We start from the raw sequence: 24986 nt of genomic DNA, 5'->3' as shown, positions 1-24986 counted from the left end.
AAACTGAGCACAAAGAGCGAGGACCAAAAAAAGAAGTCCCAGCATGCACCGCATATAAAACACCTGCACACGACCACAAGGTAATTAACACACACACCAGCTACACAAGCATAAATGTGGACATGAGGTCGGACACTTCCGTAGGTTGTGTACAAAGACCCTGCAAGTTTAATTAGCAGCATCTAACCAAGCTAGCTCCAAAACAGAAGCAGCTTCGGGTGGTGAGAACATCAGGATGCAGCTGGATTTGAGCTTTGACTCCTTCGAAGAGTTTGTTTTTGTCAAACACCACATGTAGCTGTTGTTAATCTACTGCACTGATGCTGAACTTTATTGTGGAGTTTATTGTAGAATTTATTGAGTTTGGGAGTTCATGTTTTTCTTTGTTTCTCCCTGTTGATGCTCATGTGTGTCCTTAATATTACACACATTTAGCATGCAATGCTGCTGTCTGTGAACAGTTGGTTGTTGAATATCTTTCTTTAAACGGTATCTTTTGTTGAGTTTTCATTACACAATAGTCACTTTTGTGCCTTGAATCTTGCACCTGATTAGGTATGAAAATACTAAAACTAATACTGAAACTAACTGAAACTAAGCATGAAACCAAAAATAAAAACTAATAAAAACGAGAAAAACTGCTCTGAAAACTAATTAAAACTAACTGAATTAGAGAAAAAAAGTAAAAACTAACTAAAACTAAACTATAATGTAAAATCCCAAACTATTATAACCCTGGTTCATAGGAAAAATAAAATATAGGTTTAATCCTGACTGATTCAGATGGTGCTAGATGTTTACTGAACTTCTTGTTTCATGTTACAGTATGTCTGTTAAATCCTGCTACACTCCTGCTAGTGTTTAGTGCATCAGACAACAACATGTAGGCAAATTATCATATTATTTGGGATTCTGCATTTGCTGATTATTTATTTATTTTTAATTTAAGGATGTCTTGAGTGAGTGAAAATCATCAAGACAAACATGAGACTGTCTGATTCTAAATAGGAAAAGGACAGCAGAAAATATTAAATAAAGTTATATTATTAAAAGCATAAAACCTAGTAGTAAATACAGTACCCCAACATTTCTCCCACTGAGTCAAGATCATGTAATAAATATATATGTGAATAATTTGCGTCTAAATTTTCAAGGGTTCCTTATGTTCTCAAACTGAATTTATTGCAAAGTATATTAAAAAGTATATTTTATAATACTAATACTTTTTTGTCTTTATTTCTAGACCAGCTCGTTGTCAGAAAGGATTCCGACTCCAGTACCTGGAGCCAGCGCTGGAGCATCTACCCAAGAGCTGCAGAACATGTGAGCGCACACATACAAAAAATCTGAATTTGATTAGTTTTTATAAAAGGTCTGGATTCAAAGCAGTAATTGGCCATAATGTGGGTATTATAGAGGACAGTTAAAGGGATAGAATTATGTGTTTTTTGCTCCAAAGTCCATCCAATAAACTATTAGTACAGACATAAATAATTCTGATAACTGTTTGGAGCTCTTTTGGCTGTCCACTTTCCAGCATGCAGCAAGAGCTTTGATTCCTCGTCCTGTATGAATGTAAGCTTAGAAACACAGTTGCACTTTTCAGTATTTGTGCAAGATGATACTCTAGATAAATGCAAACTATTTATTAAAAATGAATACTTATGCAGGTAAGAAGACCCCACAGCCATTGTAAACAACTCAATACAAAGATAGTGCTTTACAGGAACTGCAGGTTGTTGTGTGGGTGTGTACTGATTTTAGATATAACCTGAATTATTTCTTAATGTTACGTTGTTCCCTGACACTTATAAAAAAAAAAGTGACTGATAGCCTGGCATACTGGTATAAGTCAAGCTACAGCATTTATGGCAACAGATCTTCCAGCGCTTCAATTTATTTGCACTGCCAGGGGGCAGAAGCACTGACTTTCTCAGACATGGCATAAAAAATTTAATTAAATTTCAGTGAAGTGTTTTTTCAGTGCCAAATTACAACAGTGGTCATCTCAAGGCCCTTTTATACTGTAAGGTAAACAGTTGCAGAATGACAAACCAAAGATCCAACGATCCCTTGTGGGCAAGTATTTTGCAAGAGTGGAGAAAAAAAAAGAAAAGTTTTTTTTAATATGAAACACCGTCTGCTGGCGTCATTTCGGGGTGGGTGCAAAGAGAAGAGGAAATAATCCTAGATGTGGGGCCATTAAGCATAGATTGGGAGAATGCGTTCTTTGAGCCCGAGATAACGTTGGGTTACATAACGTAATCCCTGGTTCTTTGATAACAGAGTGAGGTGTTTCACTATGGGAATCGCCTTGGCGTGACCAACTACGGAAGCTCCAATGACACCACGTCTGTCTGCGACAGACCTGTCAAGCCGTGCTCAGGGCCCCGCCCCTCCTACTATCACGGCTGACCAGCTCCTCCCTACTCATTCTAAGCAGATTTCTTTCCGTGCCCAAGCAAGGAGGGAAGTGATGGTGAAACACCTCACTCTGTTATCAAAGAACCAGGGATTACGTTATGTAACCCAACGTTCTTTTTCTAACTTCGTTCGGTGTTTCACTATGGGAGATATAGCCCACTCCCGGATTGCGCCAGCCCTCCCGAAGCTGTGCTCCAGTGCTGCCCAGGATCTCAGCTCAGACCTGAGGCACTAGACTCCAGGACTGCCTGAGCCAGGGATGACTGAGCGACATCCAGTCTATAAAACCGCACAAATGTGTGTGGTGTAGCCCAACTTGCTGCTGCACAGATATCCTGGACTGACACCCCTCTGAACAAAGCCCAGGATGTAGCCATTCCCCTAGTAGAATGAGCTCGAAGCCCCGATGGGGGCTGAGTACTCTTACAGCTATAGGCTAGAGTTATAGCCTCTACAATCCAATGAGACAGCCTCTGGCGGGACAAAGGCCTGCCCTTGTGGGGGTGGGCCCAGGAAACAAACAGCTGATCAGATTTCCTGAACCCAGCTGTTCTGTCCACATATGACCCCAAGGCCCGCACAGGGCACAAGGTGTTAAGCCTGCGCTCCTCTACAGAGGAAAAAGGCGGGGGGTGAAATGCCAGCAGTTCTACTGTGGGGCACCTGTATGATGACTCTATCACCTTAGGGACAAAGGCCGGGTTTGGCCTCAGGCATGCTTTAGTAAGACCAGGGGCCAACTGTAAACAAGAGGGGTGAATGGACAAAGCCTGTAACTCGCTAACTCGCTTGGCTGTAGTTAGAGCCAGCAGCAGAGCGGTTTTAAGTGAGAGAAATTTCAACCCTACAGCCTCGATTGGCTCGAAGGGGTGGTAGGAGAGTGCATCCAAAACCAGTGATAAATCCCATAATGGGACCAGTGGCCTTGAGACTGGGAGCTTACGGCGTGCCCCCTTCATGAAGTGACACACAAGAGGGTGCTGACCAATAGGTTTATCACCCAATCCCACATGGCAGGCTGAAATAGCTGCCAAATAGACCTTTATTGTGGAAAAAGCTTTCCCTCCGTCCAGCAAATCCTGAAGAAAACACAGCAACTCCACCACAGAGCACTGAAAAGGGATAACCTGCCTTTCATAGCACCATTCTTCAAAAACACGCCATTTACAACTGTAAAGAGAGCGTGTGGAGGAAGCTCTTGCATTCTGAATGGTGTCAATAACCTTCAGAGGCAGACCTGCAGCATTCAAATTCGACCTTTCACGGGCCAGGCCCAGAGAGCCACCCGGTCTGGGTGAGGATGATATATCTCCCCTCGCGCCTGAGACAGAAGGTCCCGGCGGATGGGGAGCGGCCACGGTTCGCCCGCCAGGAGCTGACTTATTTCTGCTAACCAGTGTTTCGACGGCCACCGTGGAGCTATTAAAATTAGCGACAGCCCCTGATCTCTCACTCTGATTAGGGTTGGAGAGATAAGGCTGAGAGGCGGAAAGGCATATAGCAGTGTGTCTGGCCATGGGTGGGCCAGAGCGTCCATGCCCAGTGGGGCGACTGGGTCTGACAGGGAGAAAAACAGTGGGCAATGTGTGTTTTCCTGCGAGGCGAAGAGATCTACGGCAGCCCGGCCGTATTTCTGCCATATCTGCTCCACCACCTGCGGGTGAAGTTGCCAATCTCCGAACAACGGGTTCCCTCTGGACAGGAGATCCGCCCCCCTGTTCAGAATACCCGGCACGTGAGTTGCCCAAAGGGAGAGGAATTTTGTGCTGCTCCACACAATTATTTCCCTGGCCAGTCTGTGCAACTGCAGGGAACGAGTACCACCCTGGCGGTTGATATAAGCAACTACTGTAGAGTTGTCTGTTTTCACCAAAACATGTTGACCCTGGAGATACGGCAGAAAATGCATTAGAGCTAAGCGCACTGCGTGCAGCTCCAGTATGTTGATGTGAGCCCGAGAGAGCCTCCGAGACCAAACACCATTTACTGCCCTCCCCATCATGGTTGCGCCCCACCCTGACAGAGATGCATCTGTGGTCAGGGTCATCCTGGATGACACCGCACCCAGAGGTACTCCTGCCGCAAGAGCTGCTGGGTTCCTCCAAGGCTGGAGAGCCGCTATACATGACGGTGTTATTTTTGCACTGTGACTGAGATGGCGGTGAGGGCACAGACGTAGGGACGTGACCGCTGAACGCTGAAAATCCCTCATCATAAGCAGCCCCAAATGCACCACATTTATTACCGAGGCCATAAGGCCGAGCAGGCGGAGACAGAGCCGGAAACGCACGACTTTCCCCACTTGAAAGAGGGAGAGGCACTGAGTGAAGGATGCAATCCTGCGCTCTGAAAGCGTGACACGATAACATCTGGAATCTAAAATGAGCCCCAGATATTCCGTATACTGTGCGGGTTTCAAGCGGCTCTTTTCCAGGTTGATTTTGAAGCCGAGCTCCGTAAGGTGGTTTGCCACCACCCTGGAATCTCTGATCGCCTGCTCCCGTGATCGGGAGCATATCAGATAATCGTCTATGTAAGAGAATATTCTGATGCCGCTGTTCCTTAACGGAGACAGCGCTGCCTCCACACATTTGCTGAACACCCTTGGGGCTAATGACAGCCCGAATGGGATAGTCTGAAACTCGTATGCTGCGTTCTGATAGGCGAACCTGAGATATTTCCTGTGCGGAGGATAAATGGCGCTGTGAAAATATGCGTCTGAGAGGTCGATTGTCACAAACCAATCGTCTGGGTGAACGGCCCGACAGAGCGCTTTGTGTGTGAGCATTCTGAACGTGTACTTTCTCAAGTGTTTGTTCAATACACGTAGATCTAAAATGGGCCGGAGAGAGGAACCCTCTTTTTTTGGATTGAGGAAATAGCGGGAGTAAAAGCCCTGCTGAGCCTCCTCGCTCGGGACCGCTCTGATCGCCTGTTTGCGTAACAGGGAAGCAATTTCGTCCTCCAATACGCTTGCTGACTCTCCCTTGGCCACTGAAATCAACTTTCCGTTGAATTTCGGTGGTTTCATTGCGAACTGAAGCCTGTATCCTTGGGAAATGGTGGCCATAACCCAGGGATGGACTGCGCATGCGCGCCATTGCTCCAGCCGCGCAGAGAGCGGGCCCATGAACACGTGTGACGTCACCTCTGCCTCCCGCATGGAGGTGTCCCCCTCGTGAAGAGCGCGAGCTCCCTCCGCGGGGAACGTGGTGACGTGACAGTGACTTTCTTTTATTTTTTCCATTTTCTTTAAACTGGGGGGACATTCTGCCCTTGGCAAACTGCCTGGTTGCAGGAATGCACACTTTATTTCTTTTTGAACCCCCGAAACACAATGAAGTGTCTGAAAACTTTGGGCGGTGCTTGGTGACACTGATAGATTGCTTTGAAGTGAATAATGAAACCGGGGAACTGCATGGTGACACTGCGACCTTTGACCCCACATCTCCTCTCTCTGAACTAGGTGTGGGAACCGAGGGAGGGCTCCTGATGAACTGGGAACCCCAGGAGCCTCTGAACCATGAACCCTGGGAGGTGTGGTTGCCTCTTCCAGCACCTTCCTCCTCTTTGAGGGAGGAGAGAGAGGTGATGCACAACGTTGCAGGCTTGCTAGGCTGAACGCTTCTTCTTCCCTTTACCGGGGTGTGACGTTCGGTTCTTTGCAGCAGCTGCTGCAAAGGAGTGTTTGCCCCAAGGCCTTGGGTTTCTGCCTTGACCTGGTGGGAAGGCTGCAGTCTTGCCGCTTGCCTCTGAACTTTAGCCCCACTCTGCCTACCCCTCACGGCTGCAGCTGCTGCTGCGAAGCCTACTCTAGGCACCTGGCGAGATTGTGGGTTCACTTTTCTGGGTAAGCAGAGATTGAAAGCTTCTCCCTCCTGCTTTCTGAGAGTGCTTGTCTCTCTCATTTTCTCCAAAGCTGGGCCAAAGAGACCCTTGGCTGGGTCATAGGCTGCATCCATGACTTCAGCCTTCTGAGTGTCTCCCAATCCTGACAGGTTTAGCCATAAAGCTCTCTCACCTGAGACTGCAAGACCCATTACACGCCCACAACCCTGGACTGCTCCCCTGGAGGAGCGTAGGATGAGATCATTCACCACACAGATCTCATCCCAGAGGGCCGGGTTTGGAGACCCCGAGTCCAGTTGATGGCCCATGTCCTCTAAAATCTCTGCCTGATAAGCTGATAGCAGTGTAACCGCATTAAGGGAACACACTGACTGTGCTGAATATTTGTACATCCTTTGATAGATGGATGCGGTGAGGCGATCCATCTTACTGGGCAGAGAAATATTAGAAGAAGCTGAAATTGACCTGCGGTTAGGGTGAAGGTGATAAGCCACTGAAGGCTCAACTGCTGGGGGTCCGGTCAGCCCCAGCTCACCCATTCCTTGCATCTCCAGCTTAGAGCAGCCCTGGGTAGGAAGCTTGCTCTTAAAAGGGCTAGACCAATAGCGACTCATTTCTTTCATGCAAGCAGGCACTGCTGGCAGAAGCTGCTTTGCAGGTGGTGAGGCTGGAGGGAGCCTCTTGCCATCATACAGGTCACGTTCTGCCCCTTCAGCCGCCTGGGCTGCTGGCCATGTGATGCCCAGCCTGGCAGCAGCCCGTTTGCAAACATCATACAAGTTGCTGTCCACTGGGGGTACAGCTTCAGCCCCACTTGGGGGCCTGGACTGCTGGGCAGGGAAGGTGGAGTCATCCTCCTCTTCCTCCATGTCTTCTAGGCCGAGGAGGTCGGAGTTGGCATCGCCATCCGCATCCTCATCCGCCGGCTCACCCTCAGTTGGGTCGAGGAGCCCCTCGAACAACTGGGGCATAACCGGGGACACTTCCTCCATTATGTCCGCCCAGCTCGTTGTGGCTGATGGATATCAATCGTAGCATTGTTGGCTGACAGACAGGGGTCCTGGCTGTTAGCCACTGCTACTCTCAACCTCCTTTCCAGGATTTTCTCTGGCATCAAGGCGCAGTGAGAGCAACCTTGCGGGTCCGCCAGAGAAGTTTGAGCATGCTTAGCACCCATGCAAGCTATGCACATCGGATAAGAGTCCCTGCCCGAAATGGAAGCATCGCATGATGCGGGGCATGGGCGGGATGCAGCCTCTTTGGCCTTCGGTTCTGACCCTTTGGCGGGGGTAGGAGCCGTAGCCATCGTGGTCGGAAAGATGGTGAGACTGAGCTATACAAGGCTCGTCGTGACATGTTAGCCTGTTTGTAGCTAGCGCTAGCAACGGGGTTAAGTCCGAGCTAGTCGCCGTGAGAGTCAGCTCGTCGTGACACGTTAGCTGAGCTCTACCAGTGGATTCAGCTAACAAATTAATGCTAACTGAAACCTAACACTGTTTAGGGTCAGTTAGCAAATTAATGCTAGCCAGACCTAACACGGTACTGACCCGCTAACAAGCTAATGCTAGCCGGACACCGAAAAGCTCGCCGTGACGCGTTAGCCCAAGTTACACACACACACAACGGCTACCCTGCTAATTAAAACCAGGCGACCGCTGAAGACAGCTCGCCACGACGCGGTCGCTGTCCAGGGTGTATAACTACCAGTACACTTCTTTCGAAGGACTTACTCAGCACAATCCAGACTGAAAACTGGAGAACTGCGTTCGGCGACGTACCGTATTTTCCGGACTATAGAGCGCACCATACTATAAGCCGCACCTACAAATTTTTTGGAAAAAACTGGAAACGTACATATATAAGCCGCACCGGGCTATAAGCCGCTGGTATCTCCGCCGCTCTCGGTTTTCCACAATTACTCGGCACTCAGCAGAGGGGGACAGACAACCCCAAATTTGAGTTATAACAAGTCAATTCACCATTGATTCGTTCACGCCGAGCTTACGTGCAGCGGCTCTATTTCCCTCCTGTAGTGCCAGGTCGATAGCCCTCAACTTAAAAGCGGCATCATAGGAAGTTCTTTTTGTGGTTTCCATGATGAGGGAGTTTGAAAAAAATCTCTTTTGTGCCTGCTGCTAGCACTTGTTGGCGCTTTCTTCTTTGATTTCCAACTTTGACGTCCCATGATTCATATCCTGCTAAAGAGCCCCCTGGTGGTTAAAGAAAAATCCACAGAAACGCCGCACCGGGCTATAAGCCGCATGGTTCAAAACGTGGGAAAAAAGTAGCGGCTTATAGTCCGAAAAATACGGTACTCCTCTACGGGACGCCTGAGAACTGTTAAACAGCTAACCAAGCCAGCCTGGATGCGCTGAGGGAGCCCGATGTAGTTTCTCACGGGAAGAAAGCGAGAATGAGTAGGGAGGAGCTGGTCAGCTGTGATAGTAGGAGGGGCGGGGCCCTGAGCACGGCTTGACAGGTCTGTCGCAGACAGACGTGGTGTCATTGGAGCTTTCGTAGTTGGTCATGCCAAGGCGATTCCCATAGTGAAACACCGAACGAAGTTAGAAAAAGAACTGCAGAAAGGTCCACAAGTATTCAACAAAGTTAAGTCATATTTTTTTTGTCACTAGTGTATCATTTTTTGACATATATAAGTTTTGCGTTTGCTTTGTTACTGTGATTAGTCATGATTTGGTTACAGTTTTTCAGGGACTCTCTCCAAGGGGACATGGATGGTTTTGCATTGGGTTTTACTTGTGAAAAGTGCTACAAATGGTTGAGTAAGAAGTGGAAAAAGACAGGCAGAAAGACTAGTACAATGCCCTCAACATCATGCCTCTTGCACCTCTTCACAACTGTCTGAAGTGGGTGGCTCAGATCATTGCTTTTCAAAAGTTATAGACAATAGGCGAGACAGACATATACCCTATTCACCATCTGAAAGGTTTGAGATAGAGGGGGATTCTGGAGATTTAGGCTTTGAATGAACATAGCTTATGATTGAATCGCCTGCTGGAAAAGTAAAGAATTCTCACATCTGTGTTATAGTAGCCACAATATTAAGCACACCTTTGAACAAACTAGCATAAATAAAGTAGAATAACTCAATCAAAAGAAATGCAATGTGACAAAACAGAATGGCTCAATAAGGTAAAAGTTACACAAAAGAAATCAGCTCAGTTAAATAGAAAACTCAACAAGTAATCTAAATACAAAACCATGTACAATCTAAATATAGAAAAGTGACTCTATAAAATAAAATCAATCCAATAAAGCAATATAAAACAGAATACAAATGGCTAACTAAATGTAGTAAAAGGGGGAAAAAACAAGTGCAGCAAATGTCAGATGATATTAAAGTGGTTCAGTGTACAAGACTGTAAAGTGTTGTTTTATTCAGAATGTCTTTATGTGTAAGGAATTGACTTCTAGTGATTTTAATATTGTGTTGAATACAAAACACTGCCATGTTTCTGTCTTTCTGCTTTGTGAACAGGCTCATTTGGGAGGAGACATTATTGGACAGCCTGCTGAATTTTGCTGCCACTCCTAAAGGCCTGCTACTGCTCCAGCAGACAGGGGCCATTAATGAATGTGTCTCCTACATGTTCTCTCGCTTTACCAAAAAACTTCAGGTGATAACGTACATAAATATCGTTTGTTAATTTCAATGTGGTCATCATCCTCCTTGCTTTTCTATCATACCGATGTTTTGTCTTTACTTCAGCATTTATGCACTGTAGTGTAGCCCTAGTTTGCCAGCGAGGGCTGCACACATTTTGATTGTTAACATTTTGGTCCAACCTTTAAGGTTTGCTGAGCCAAATGCTCTTTAACACCAGCACTCTGCTCCACATTTGCACAACTACAGTATATATAAGTATCGTCACCTGGAAGCTGCCAAATTCAAATGTAGTCAGTTAGAGGCCAAAGTACAGCAGTGAAGAGATCAAGTGTGGTATTGGGGAATGGCATTATTAGTTCACTTCCACCACTAGATTCAAATCCTCCAATCAAGGATATGGAAATGATGCCAGCAATGCAATAACAGATTTAAAAAAGCATTCTTCAAAAACAAAGTCCGTTAGTTGTAAAAGCACTGGTAGTAGTTTAGGGTTAAAATGTAAGCGATTGTCCCACTTTCGTAGGGATCAGTGCTTATCAGTTTTCAGATGCTGATAAACAATGCTGCTGATGTAGTTATGTTAATGTTTTATTGGCTTTTATGGAAATCCTTTGGCAATTTGATGCTATCAAAGTGCCAAAATAATTTCATGCTGCTCAAAAACTTCTGGGTCATGCTGACTTGAGTTACTGTAATCCTGTAAGAGATACAAAATAAATAATCACTGATGAGACAAAAAAAATAGAGGAAAGGGTAAATATTGGAGTGCATAAAAACATTTGTGCAGAAACTGTGCATGCACATTGTATTTCAAGGATTTATGTTGCATTATTCCGTATGCAGCAAACAGCTTTATTCATTCTGCTGGCTAATGTCACTGATATCATAATTCATTCTATACAAAATGTGGTAATTTGTTGATCCTGCTCCTTCTCAAGGCCACAATCATAATTCCTGAGTACTTCTTAGTATTCACTAGCAGCCTGCTTGACACTGAAGCACACTTTCTAAGATTCATATTCATATTGTAAACACACATACACTTAGGCTTGCTACAAACCTCAGCTGATCCCCTGTGGGCTTAATTTACTGCCATTGTTTACGCACAATTGTAATTGCTTCTCTAGTTCAGCATTTCACTTTAATTATGGAATGTAATTATATTTTGTCTAATTTTAGTTGTGACATTGTGTTGTAATTAATGAAGGGCCCGCACACTCCAAAATCAATTTGCAATTTGATTTCTCCACAGTGTATTTAACTACATTATGTTGTGCCTTTCCAGAATCCCAAATTTAGATTGCTACTACGTTTGCCCTTGACTTGTTCGATCCTTTTCCAACCTTTCATTCATTTTTTAACTGATACAAGAAAAAACTACAAAGGTAAAATGCTGAAATGCTTCCAGGGATATGAGATTTCTGTGTGTTTTCTGTAGGTGAGCCGCTGCGAGAAGTTTGGCTACGGGGTGATGGTGACACAGGTGGCAGCAACTGCTCCGGGTGCTGTGGCTCTACACAGTTCAGGTACTAATGCACTTACTGGCACAAACACACACTTGTCAGCTGTGATGCTTAAGGCTTATATTATAAGTTGTTGTTGTTGTGCTGTTGGTATAAAGCAGACTTCAGGCAGCTTAGGGAGAAATGTGTTTCTCAAACTGTTTTTGCCTGGATAAGAAGGAAGTGTTCTTTGATATTTTTGTAAGGATTAAGATGGTGTGTGATGTGAGCATCAGCCAGGCAAGAGAAAATGTGATTTGGGTTCAGAAATGTTTTCACAGGTAGCATGGTGAGTCATAGGTAAATGAGTTCAAATATCAGGTATATACTACTAGGTGGAAATGAAGTGCAGATATATACAAAAGGCTCAAGGAAATATCATACTGTTTTTAAAAGATGAAGATAGACCTCGTGTCTGAAAAGTGAAGCCAATGCACGGATATCTTAATCCTGCATTTTCCCTAATAGCTGGGAGGGGGTGACTCCTCTGGTTATGGAAAAAGGCCTGATTTCTTATGGACCCTTCAACTGAACAACAGCACCGCTGTGCTCTGAAACCCATTCTTTTCTATGGCCTGCACCATGCAAGAAGGGTTTCCTGCTGTGTCGAACAAAGTGCAGCGATGGCCAGGAAGAACTCATGCATCCTGCAGTGTGACGTACATTTGTGCAACCAATAAAACCGCAGAACTGACAGCAAGTGGGATGTATGTTCAAAAAGTGAGATAGTACACAAATTTTGGGTCATTGCTCAACCTTGTGGTCAGTGCAGTGCATGTCGCTTTCTATAAAAAAGAACCATTAACAGTCTATAAGAAAAAGACTACTGCTCACATGATCCATGCCCTCTGTAAAAACAGTTTATGGCTTTATCACTATTTTCAAGTTTTTTGAATATTACATGATGCTGATATTTTGTTTTTATGGTGACGATTAAAAGTAGTGTGGGCCTACCATGTCATTGACAAGTTGCTAGATCCACCCCTCGCTTATTGCCAAGAATAACACCCTCTGCTCTAGGCTTCAGAAGTTGGCTTTACTAATCAGTTGGTATCAAAGTGGCTACATTGGGGGAAATAATTATTTGATACCCTACTGAATTTGTAATTTTGTTCACTTTCAAAGAAATTTACACTCTAATTTTTATGGTAGTTTCATTTTAATGGAGAGAGACTAAATATTAACCAAAAATCCAGAAAACACGCATTAAATAAAAGTTATAAATGGATCTGCAGGTCATTGAGTGAAATAAGTATTTGATTCACCACAGCCCAGCCAAAATTCTGGCTCCCACAGATTGGCTGTGTGCTCATGTGGCACACAGATTACAATCAATTAATCAATCAATCAATCAGTTACAGATACTGTACTCCTGATCTCGTCTCTTTATGTGCTTAAAGCACACCTGTCCACAGAACCAATTTCTTCCATTACAACCTCTTCCCCTAAACAACCAAAGAGCTGTCAAAGGATGTCAGGGACAGGTTTATGGACCTGTACAAGGCTGGAATGGAGAAACAAGACTATCAGCAAGCAGCTTGGTGAGAAGGTGACAGCTGCTTGTGTGATCATTTGGAAATGGAAGAAATATAAAATGACCATCAATTGCCCTCAGACTGGAGCTCCATGCAAGATCTCGCCTCATGGGGTGAGGATGATCATGAGAGCAGTGGTGTGTCAGCCCAGAACTACGTGGGAGGAGCTTGTTAAGACAGTTAGGACTACAGTTACCAAGAACACCACTGGTAACACACTACGCCGTAATGGATCATCTTGCATCACGCGCCAGGTCCCCTTGCTCAAGAAGGCACATGTACAGGCCCATCTTTAGTTTGCCAGTGAACATCTAAATCATTCAGAGAAGGCTTGGGAGAAAGTGCTGTGGACAGATGAAACCAAAATCAGTGTTCTCCACCTGTAAAACCATTCTTGTTTTTGGGGTTGTCTCGTTGTTGCTCCTTTAGTGCACCTGCTGTTAGTTTCACTAACACCAAAACAGTTGAAACTAATTAACAACCGCCTCTGTTACTTAACTGACCAGATCAATATCCCAGAAGTTTAATGGACTTGTGCTATATGCTGATTAAAAAGTGTTCCTTTAATTTTCTTTTTTAAAACAGACTCACAAATTAATGTTTCACAATTTCTGAATACAAATGCTCAGTGAAACCACTTTCTCCACATTCTGTTGCAGGGTTTATTCAGGCCCTGGTACTAGAGCTGTGGTCTGTTCTTGAGTGTGACAGTGATGATGTCAGAGTGGTCCGTCCCAAACCAACTCCCATGGACTCCATAGACAGGAGCTGCCTTAAGGTATGTATATGTGCATGAGAGGGGAAATAAGTTGTTTAATTATATTAAATGCCAGAAAATTAATAAAAGTTTAGAAAATAGAAAAAGATTTAACTTTTGTTATTAGAATTGTTGAGTCAAAAACAGAAGATGCTGAGTTTACTATTACACAGGGTACCCATGCGTTTTGTTTATTTTCCTGCCTGTATTTTGATATCTGGACATTTTTTCTAGTATGGGAAAGGGACAGATATTAAGGCTTGTTTTAAAATACAAAAAAAGTGTCAGCTACTCTATGAACAAAACCTAGAAAGATTTAGAAAAAATACCCAGATATTACGTGACTTTCTTTTTGGGTTTTTTTTTGCCACAAATATGTGATTTATTTATTTATTTTTTTGGACAGATTAATTAAGGTGTCCTTTTGCCCCCTCCCCATGACCTGGGCCCCAGGACAAAGGACCAGGTGTTTCTGCCATACCAGCAGCCATGTAGAAAATTGAGTGACTTGTGAATATTTATATTCAAGAAATAGTGATAGGCAATAGTGCTTTTAAAAAAAAAAAAAAAAAAAAAAAGGACTTACTTGCTCAGCACTGGTTGGTTCATGGGTGTCTGGGTATATAAGACTTACTTGTATAGCACTACATTTTTAGTTATGTTTTTGGCTGAATTTTTCAGGTCAGCTTCAAAATTTCATTTGAAGCTCCAGTGTGCGCCTGTCTGTGTGTGTCTGATGCTGGCCTCTGACAGGAGCTAAGTCATCTCTCTCAGAGAGACTAGCCAAGTGAATACGGACAGCCAGTGATGTGTAAACTGTGTCCTGCTATCGGCGACTTTAAAGCCTGCCTTATCACTGGGTCAGCTGCCATGTTTTATATATATATATAAAAAACAATACAATTCAATTTTATTTATATAGCGCCAAATCACAACAAACAGTCACCTCAATGTGCTTTATATTGTAAGGTAAAGACCCTACAATAATTACAGAGAAAACCCAACAGTCAAAACGACCCCCTATGAGCAAGCCTTTGGCGACAGTGGGAAGGAAAAACTCCCCTTTTTTTTTTTTTTGGCCTTTTGCAGCTTTTTTGATAGTGTTTTGTATTGGAGAGAGACAGGAAAGTGGGAGAAGAGATGGTGGAAGACATGCAGTAAATGGCGACTAGGTTGGGATTCGAACCTGTGCTGTCTGCACTGCTATGCGGCATATGTGGTGAGCAACCCTGACGCCTGGAAAAACTCCCTTTTAACAGGAAGAAACCTCCGGCAGAACCAGGCTCAGGGAGGGGCAGCCATCTGCCACAATTGGTTGGGCTGAGGAGAGAGACAGGACCAAAGACATGCTGTGGTTGAGAGTCAGAGAATAATAATAACTAATGATTAAATGCAGAGTGGGGTATAAACAGCGTAAAAAGAGGTGAATGAAAAGAAACACTCAGTGCATCATAGGAACCCCCCAGCAGCCTAGGCCTATTGGAGCATAACTGAGGGATGGTTCAGGGTCACCTGATCAAGCCCTAACTATAAGCTTCATCCATCCATCCATCCATCCATCCATCCATCCAGCCATCTTCTTCCGCTTATCTGGGGCTGGGTCGCGGGGACAGCAGTCTAAGTAGAGAAGCCCAGACTTCCTTCTCCCCAGTCACCTCCACCAGCTCATCTGGAGGGACCCCAAGGCGTTCCCAGGCCAGGCAAGAGATATAATCTCTCCAGTGTCCTGGGTCTGCCCTGGGGCCTCCTCCCGATAGGACATGCCCGGAACACCTCACCCAAGAGGCGCCCGGGAGGCATCCTGTTCAGATGCCCGAGCCACCTCAACTGGCTCCTCTCGATGTGGAGGAGCAGCCGCTCTACTCTGAGCCCCTCCTGAAAGGCTGCACTCCTCACCCTATCTCTTAGGGTGAGGCCAGCCACCCTTCAGAGGAAGCTCATTTCTGCCACTTGTATTCACGATCTTATTCTTTCGGTCACTATCCAAAGCTCGTGACCACAGGTGCGGGTAGGAACGTAGATCGACTGGTTTTGCACTCAGCTCCCTCTTCACCACAACAGACCGGTGCAGCGTCCGCATCACTGCAGACACAGCCCTGATCCGTCAGTCGATCTCCCGCTCCCTTCTTCCGTCACTCGTGAACAAGACCCCGAGATACTTGAATCCTCCCCTTGGGGCAGAAACTCGTCCCTGAGCCAGAGAGGACACTCCACCCTTTTCCGGCTGAGAACCATGGCCTCAGACTTAGAGATGCTGATTTTCATGCCAGCTGCTTCACACTCGTCTGCGAACCGTTTCACTGCGAGCTGGAGGCCACCACCTGATGAAGCCAACAGGACCGCATCATCTGCAAAGAGCAGAGATGTGATTCTGAGGCCACTAAAGCAGAAGCCTTCCGCCGCCTGGCTACGCATAGAAATTCTGTCCATAAACATTGTGGACAGAATCGGTGACAAAGGGCAGCCCTGGTGAAATCCAACACCCACAGGAAATGAGTCCAACTTATTACCGGCTATAAGCTTTATCATAAAGCAAAAATAAAACAATGTTTTATTTTATTTTTTTTATCATTAATTCTTTGTACTTTTCTTTTTGCTTTGAATCAGTTTATCTTTTTATAATGGGCAAAACACACAATTATAATATCTGTAATATGGTCTGTAGTATTTGTAGCTGTATAGTATTATGCGACCAATCCATGAAATACACCACTGCATTCGCAGTCTCAGTGGTCTTTGAAACCAAATACAAGCTCTAACAGTCTGTGTTGGTTTTACTTTCCCTCTCTTCAGTCCTTCCTGTCGTTGGTCAACCTCCTCTCCTCTTCCCAGTCAGTGTGGGAACTGCTCGGCCGGCAGCCTTTAGCCGACAAGAGCAAATACACCCTGAGGGAAATGCCAACCTCCATACCTGTGAGTGTGTTTTTTTTCTCCCCCCCCCACATTGCAGTTCTTTTTTCAGCCATGTGAGGGCATGTTTGCACTTTTCATTTGGCCTTCCAAACACCACCCCCACATTTGTTTTACTTCAAACACATTCAAATAAAGCCCCCCACACTGAGGCTGATGTACGTTTTCCACCTTACACATTGTAAATTTCCACACTGTTTTCGTTTTGCACTATAACTGCTGTATTCTTGTTCACAGCCTCTCATTTTACTCCACAGGATTTGATTGACAGGCTGATTGCTGTGAATTCAGATGTGAAGATTCATTCTCTCTTCCACTATGAACAGACTCACACATTCGGCCTGAGGTGGGATTGATATTTTTTTCATATTACTTAACATCAGTGGGGAAGCACACGATATCGGATTAGCACCTGGTGACTGCACACACACTTCAGCCTCTGGCAATATGAGACTGGCATGGTTCTTTATACTTTGATTACCCAGCATTGAAAGGCTGATGAAAGGATTTCTCTGGATAAGAGAGAAATAAGCTGGGCTGTGTGGGTGTTTTTTTGTGTGTGTGTGTGTGTGTGTGTGTGTGTGTGTGTGTGTGTGTGTGTGTGTGTGTGTGTGTGTGTGTGTGTGTGTGTGTGTGTGTGTGTGCGCGCATTTCTATGAGAGCAGACATCCTAACATGTGAGAAGGGTGGTGAAGGAGTTGAAGAAATTCCTCTAAAAAAAGAAAAGGTATTTCAGATTTGATATTAATTTTGAGTTGAGGTTCAAAGTAGAGATTTGCTTGCAGTAAAGAATGAAATTAATACTGAGATGAAAGGATTTAATAAGGCCTGAGAAAAGCTGCATTTTGTATCTTATAGGTATGTGTTATAACAAAGGTTTATTGTAAATGTGCAGGTGGAAATGCGTCTGAGGGCGAAATACAGCAGTTTGCTCAAGTAAAGAATGCATTGATCTTTACATACATTGGTACATACGTGTCTTTGCACAATCCTCTGATGGCAGCTGTGTATCCTTTTGCCTTTTTAAAAGCTTTCTGAATCACAATAGCTTCAGCTTGTTTGGAGTCTTGCTGACTCACTCTGTCTGTGCCTGTCACTCAGCCCACTCCCATTAACATCCTGAAGCAAACTGAAAAGAACAAGATGCTCTGTTCATGTACCACCTAGACTGATGAAAGTAACTGACAGACTCATTGCTCCTCTGCGGCTTGTTAAATGTGGTAAATGTAGCATTTTACCTCTAATCTACCATCTTAATTTTTAACTTATTAGAATAATTGCTTTAAACCAGTGACACTCAGACTTTTTCTGGTATTTTTTTTATCTTTCCCCACAGTTTGAGAACATCTGGGTAAATCTATATTATTTTGTACCCCTAAACAGAGCATGTTCGGTGTTCTTTTAAGTTGTGTTCAGTTAATTTTAATAGAACACTTGAGAAATTTGGACAGAATTTAGAAAAAATTAAAAGGCATCATTTGGGGGAAAAAGTAGTCGTGCAGATAAAATTCAATCATCAAAAGATCTCTAATATAGTAAGCAAAGGTAGAACTTAGATATTTTACCCACAGCTCATCATTCTGAATCACTTCCCCCTTCAGTTTCACCTTACTATAACATATTATAATGTGTCTTTGATTGCGCTCCTGTCCAAAACACACACACACACACACACACACACACACACACACACACACACACACACACACACACACACACACACACACACAAAACCAGTGTGAACAGTTTAACCCAGAAGGCTCATTACTAACACATCATCACCCACAATGTGACTGTTTCTGTTTTCATTCGATCTTCTGATTATCCTTTGCCTGAAGGGATATGACAGTGTGGTACATGGATTGTGCTTTATTGATCCCAGAGGGGAAAATTGCATCAGTAAAGCAGCATTTACACAAAAGGACACTCCACTGATTAATAAAATTCATGTATATAAAAGAAAGAGAAAAGTAAGAATAAAAAGCATAAGTAGAGGGAGGTGAGTTCAAAAATGGGCCAAGATGGAAATATATATAAAAGTTGGATTATATTGTCAAGGCAAGCAAATGTTTAATATGTATATAGTGAAGTATACATCATATTTATGTACATAATATGGTACATAATATGTGTGATTAAGGTATTCGAGATAAACATAACAAAGCCATGTGTGAGTACGGGTAAGACAGAGCGAGAGCTTTGGATACAGGCATTATGTAAATGCAGTCCTTTTAGAATTTCCAATTAACAGAAGAATACATAAATTATATAAATTGTACTAGCACGTCTTCTCTGGCTATGCCATTTGAAATGATTTTCTTACGTCATTAAATATTGATCAATAAAGAAGCAGAAATTGTAGCTGAAGTTTGAAGAAACATCTTTAGATGATATTATTGAAGCTCTGTGGGTGTGGTTTGAGATTTAATTGATCGAGACTTAGTATCAGTGAAGCTACAGCTACAATTATATGACATCACATTTAAACTGAGCCCTGTCCATTTTAAACCCGCTGAAACAAAAACGGATACCTCATTAAAATCAGTTCATGTAGGAATTTCATTATTCATAGTAAGAATCTGTGAAATATTAGCTGGCATTTACTGAAGAACTACAAAATGATGTAGATAGTGGTAGGGCTATAAGCTTCAACATCCAGCTGAGTCAGGCTAATGCCACTACAACAGGACTGTGGGTGTGTACAGTCAGTGGCAACTGGAAGGGAAGAGCTCCTGTTGTAGTCACTGCTACACCACACAAAGAGCTGTAGAGAGGAGCTGTAGACCATGCTTCACTGTACACAGTAAAACATACAGCTGTTTTTGCACAAACACGTGCCACAGAAACCAGAGCCAGGCGTGATCTCACCATGACTGTGTGTCCTGTGGATATCTGAAAGCTGGTTCATGTTGTTACTGACACATTAAATCTGGGGTGTCAAACTCATATTAGTTTAGAGGCCACATGTAGCTCGAGTGAGCTGGATGAGTAAAACCACAGCATAATAACCCATAAGAAAAAGTTTGAATTTCTTTTACCATTAACAGATGGTAAAAACACATTCTGAAAACATTCAAATTTAATGATCCATCCATTTAAAAAACATAATCTTGACTAGTGTGAGATTTAAAAATTTGCATTTCAGAAATCCTTTATTTCCACCACACTAATAGCAGAGCATTTTATTTTCTAAATTAGAGCTGTTAATGATTTCTTTGCAAGCTATTGGGCTGGACTGGACACTGCTCATATTAGATCTTCTCAAGCCAGTAGTGTAGTAGTAGTTTTTTTTCTCTGTTGCTCTAAGGCTGCAGATGATTACCTCATGGATTAATTTGCCCAATTACCGTGTGGTGGACAACAACACCCCCTGCAGTGTAAAGATAATTAAGCTCTGCAGGTTATTATAAAAAAAAAACTAGTGACATGAATGTGTGATTTGTACATTAACAGGATTAATTTATATATTATGCATGCTATGTATTGTTTATGCACTTGTGAATCTCCCTAAGCATGTATTTCCCATTAGCTGCAGGCATTTCATGACAGTATTAAGATATATAATTACTGGTTTTGCCACTTTTATTTTTTTCTGACTCTTTACAAAGAAGCTATTAGATTCCCTCCAGATATCCAAGGCAAATTTCTTGTTTAAAATTTTATGCTTAAAAGCCTTTGTTGTCACGGCTGCATTATTAAAAACAAGACCCCCGAACCCTCGGTCAAACAATCATACATGATGTGCATTGGTTGTGTTTTTAATAATGTAGCTGCAATAATAAAGGTTTTTTTTTCTTCTTCCTTCAAACAAAGCAGTGGACTTTATGGGAGCTTCCTTGTGGATAGTATTAGTTTTTCCCTGCATCAGGGGCAACTGCTTTGTTTATAAACAGAGTTATACTGTAAAGTATAGCAATAAAAATTAGGGATGTAATTTTTATTTTTTAATTTTGAGACATACAGTTAAAAAAACAACTCTTAATTACAAAAACACAGACAAACGGCCGTCTGATTAAGGGACTGTTTTAATTGAAGTAAAAAGAAAAAAAAAACTGTTAAATAGCACAAAAGAACATTTACTGCATTTTGTTCTGAGCTCACTCTCAATAGCAGAGAATGATTATTCTCAGCAGCACCTTTTGTATTCTTCGTTGTATTCATGAGGTTTATTCATGAGTTTCTTGTCATGCAAACTTTGTGTAAACCTTTAGATGAGAAATAGAAACTCTGCTTCACCTGAGGTCAAACGCAGACATATTACCACCTTGTGTGATTATGTGGCCACAATAGATGAGGGAGTGAGGGGAGCCAGCCTCATTAATGTGCTCAGGTGTTGATATATCACGTATGCCACATAATGAATAATAGATAACACCTCCAGGTTGTTCTTCTATTTTTCCCCCCTCTTCTGGTTATCCATTTACTCAACAGGGACATATAACACTTATAAATATGGTTACGTTTTATTTAAAAATATTAAGAAATGTTTAGAACAATCCTTTTTTAATTGGGAGACCTGCATATGGGGGGACATAAGGGCGTTTCTCCATTTTTAGTAGCAGCATATTTGTTTCCTGCTATTCTCTGTTTACTGTGGGTACTTGTAAAGATCAGTGTTGTTCTAAATTTTTTATATTGTCAACATATCTCTCAATACTTTTCATGCCAAGCAACATTTATACTCAACACATTTTTCTTAAAATGGGTAATGATGCTGTATTTTCCAGGAGAAATGTTATGGTTCTAATTATTGGCACTGCTGTAGTCAGCTTAAATTTTATACACAATGAGCATTTATGAAAACGTGACACTGTATCTAGAATTAGCCAAAATACTCTGTGTTCACTGTAATGGTAGAATATCACAAACACAAGTATTTGGATAATATTGACATAGAATATGAGTTATTTCAACTTTTAGGGATACAGGTGACACTTGTAATAAATATACTCTTCTATAGGAGAGTACAGGATAATAGAAGAATGCCAACCTCATCCTTGAAGAGGATCAGAATCAAACCTTAGGAGCTCATTGGAACTATTACAGAACACATAGTTCTGTAATAGAGGCTGGTTTAAAGCTCCAACAGCTTTAAAGCAGCCTCCAGGAGTACATCACAATGTTTGATTCTTAATAGACTAAATCGTTTTTTCTGTTCAGTGCAGGTCTGATCACTGGCATTGCTGTCAAGCAATCCTGAAGTGTAGCCCCCCTTTTTAAAAAAAAAAAAAAGAAGAAGAAGAAAGAAAGAAACCACAATTCCCACCCCTCTTGATCTTCACAAGCTAATGAGAGCTAAAATCCCCCAGTCCTTTCCCTTGTTGCTAAAAGCCTCTTTGTTGTCATGGCAACTGGCTCTCATCCGTCTGTTTTATTTTGTTTTGTTTTTTTGGCTTTTTTTTTTTTTTTGTGTGTGTTTTTTTTGGCTTTCCCCCCCCCCCTCCCCCGTCTGAATTGTTTGGATGCCTTTATTCCACTCTCTGCTATTCAAAGCTCTAAACATGCTGCTGTGGAGCTTCACACGTTTCCACTGATGTGATTTAGTATTAGTATGAATGTGATCTTAAAACTTCCAGAAATGTACCAGCAGTGAAAGAAAAGTTATTGGTATCTTGTAAACTTGCAATCACTAACTTTTTATATACTTTGGTCACACCGTAAAGCTGTTGCAGTCTTTACTGTGTCTTGAAAGACTATTAAAGAGAGCTCGATATGTGAGAATCAGAGGTACAGCCTCTACTATTGACCATAATTTACAAAATGACCTTTATATTTTATTCAATATGGCTTGAAACTATGACTGTAAAGTCATAAGGAACGTGCTCTCTGAGTTCACAGAGCAAGTGAGCTGGGGTCACTTTCCCATAGACTTCTATGTAACCCGAAGTGTTTTTGCACGGTGGGTGCAGGTGCTGCTTACCTGGGCAACACCTGGCACCGGGATGCATTATGGGAAGAAGGCAGGCTCGGTGGAGGCAGTGAGCTACTTTGGGCAATGTTCTGCTGGGAATCCTTGGATCCTGCCATTCATGTGGACATAACTTTGACATGTACCACCTACCTAAGCACTGTTGCAGGCCATGTACAGCCTTTCGTGGAAACAGTATTCCCTGATGTCTGTTGCCTCTTTCAGCAGGATAATGCAGCCTGCCACAAAGGAAAAAAATGGTTCCAGAATGGTTTGAGGAGCACAGCAATGAGTTTGAAGTGTAGACGTGGCCTCCAAATTTCCCAGATCTCAATCCAATTGAGCATCTGTGAGATGTGCTGGAGAAACAAGTCTGATCCATGGAGGCCCCACTTTGCAACTTACAAGAATCTGTTGCTACCGTCTTGGTTCCGCATACAACAGCACACCTTCAGGGGTCCAGTGGAGTCCATGCACCGATGGGTCAGGGGGACCAACACAATATTAGGCAGGTGGTCATAATGTTATTCTTGATCAGTGTGCACCACCACATTAAACTGGTCAAAGTCAGTTAGTGGACCACCATAGCTCAGTTTCTAGCTTTTAGGATTTTAATTAGGCCTTCAAAAAGTAAGGAGTTAAAATGAATGGTCTCTTCATCAGGAAGGAAAAATAAGTGTGGACAGGATGAGCAACTAATCTCAATTTATCAAGCCTTTCATTTCACTTTTTAAGGCTGCCTATTACTTATTTCTTTAAGATTTCAACCTTGGTAATTAAATGATATTTTTCATCAGTGGTTCTTTTGACTATCAGTATAAAACACAACTGGTAACAGCTCATCAGTATGTACAGTCATCATCTGTTTGAGCGTCCTTACCAGAATTTACTTGCGGTCATCTCACCTCACCCACAAAACAAACTAGAATAGAACTGATTGGAAATCAAAACAGAAAAGTAAAAATTAGATTGCTTTTGTATATTTGGCATAAAAAAATATCTGCAACCTAATGTGGAAAACACAGTAGAAGATATTACTTTGTTTTATTTTAATGATGGATTAGCAGCTTATGTCATGTTGTTACTGTGACTCGTTTGGAGTGTTATGGGCCAAATGAAGCTGCTAATTGATGTTTGCAGGTGTTCAGCCAGTGGGGCTTTCAGATGCAGCTCATTAACACGTGCTTTCACTTGTGGAGAATGGGTTAGCTAATAATCTCAATGTTTCGCTGTATGTGTGCAAAGATTGAAAACTTTGTTTCTGGGATGAGTTGTTGGTCTACACAAAATCAGTCTTGTTGGCCACGTCTCAGGAGATTTTCTTTGTTTGCTGCTTCTTTTGATTGAAAATGTATGAATTCATGTAACATTTCATTTGGCAGCAGTGTATAAATATTGATGTCCTAGATTGTTTGATTTCTCGCTCTGACTTCAAATGGTAAAACTCTCCCATATAGCACACCCATAAAGTGTTGACCATTTGCATCTTACCTAATGCATGACTAATCAATCCGCAGCACGGTCATCAGTCATACTGTCAGGCAGATTACTCTTGACTTGCTGTAATTGGTTTATACATAAGTCTTGTGATGCCTGCAGATGTGTGGGCACATCATCAAGTAAGTAATCATCTGTCACAAGTGGGTGTTTTAATGCATGCACGTCTTTCAACATGAAATGAAGTGTGTTGCAGATATGGTCACCACGAATGACAATAAGTCTGAGCCATGAAATGACATAAATTGTAGTGTTTGAAAAAAGGACATGAAAAGTCTGAAATAATGTGGAATAATCACATGTTGAATGTGGCCATTGTTATTCTCTTGATGTTTTTTTTCTCCCAGTGATGTTAACTATGCTGCTTTAATGGTGGCTAGTGCCATTTAAACTGTTCAGTAATGCCATAATGACCTCCATAGTGTAGTGGTTTACACATTTGCCTGACAAGAGAGAGATCCCTGGGAGGAGACACAACCCCCTTAGGCATTGCTTCAGGAAGGGCATCTGGCTTTAAAAAAATCTGCCAAATCAAACATGACCTGCTGTCAGCTGAAAGTAGCTAGTGGTGCCATAGTAACCATATATTAGAAAACACAAAATGAATTTAAGGTCATTTCAAATGACCGGTAGGCAGTTACATCAGGCTCTTTACAATATGCTGTATGTACACAGGGTTGGATCAGTTTGCGTTCAGAACTGCCCTGGTGCTGGAAACATTCCTCAAAGATTTTGGTCTATATTGACATCACCACAGTTGCTGCAGATTCAGGTGCACATCCTATATATGAATCTCCCATTCCACCACATTCTAAAGGTGCTCTATTGGATTGAGATGTGGTGACTGTACAGTGAACTCACTGTCATATTCAAGAAACCAGTTTGAAATGATTTGAGCTTTGTGACATGAGACATTATGGTGCTGGAAGCCAGATGGCTGTAAAAAGATGGGCATGATCAGCAACAATACTCAGAT

The 24986-nt window shown here is 42.7% G+C and overlaps 1 protein-coding gene across 3 annotated transcripts in view; it reads left to right on the top strand.

Annotated features, from left to right (window-relative positions):
• The window catches only part of tbc1d32 (TBC1 domain family, member 32), a 120775-nt gene that overhangs the window by 19261 nt on the left and 76528 nt on the right, over nucleotides 1–24986 (top strand). For all 3 annotated transcript variants that reach the window (XM_030722066.1, XM_030722067.1, XM_030722065.1), the window contains exons 18-23: nucleotides 1244–1323; nucleotides 9773–9911; nucleotides 11340–11427; nucleotides 13598–13716; nucleotides 16489–16608; nucleotides 16863–16951. In XM_030722066.1, coding sequence (XP_030577926.1) covers nucleotides 1244–1323; nucleotides 9773–9911; nucleotides 11340–11427; nucleotides 13598–13716; nucleotides 16489–16608; nucleotides 16863–16951 — 635 coding nt within the window. The remainder of the gene's footprint in view (nucleotides 1–1243; nucleotides 1324–9772; nucleotides 9912–11339; nucleotides 11428–13597; nucleotides 13717–16488; nucleotides 16609–16862; nucleotides 16952–24986) is intronic.

The sequence above is a fragment of the Archocentrus centrarchus genome, chromosome 24 (genome assembly GCF_007364275.1).
Source record: "Archocentrus centrarchus isolate MPI-CPG fArcCen1 chromosome 24, fArcCen1, whole genome shotgun sequence".
Taxonomy (NCBI): domain Eukaryota; kingdom Metazoa; phylum Chordata; class Actinopteri; order Cichliformes; family Cichlidae; genus Archocentrus; species Archocentrus centrarchus.
Note: the sequence above shows the minus strand (reverse complement) of the source record. Positions and strands in the feature narration are given on the sequence as shown.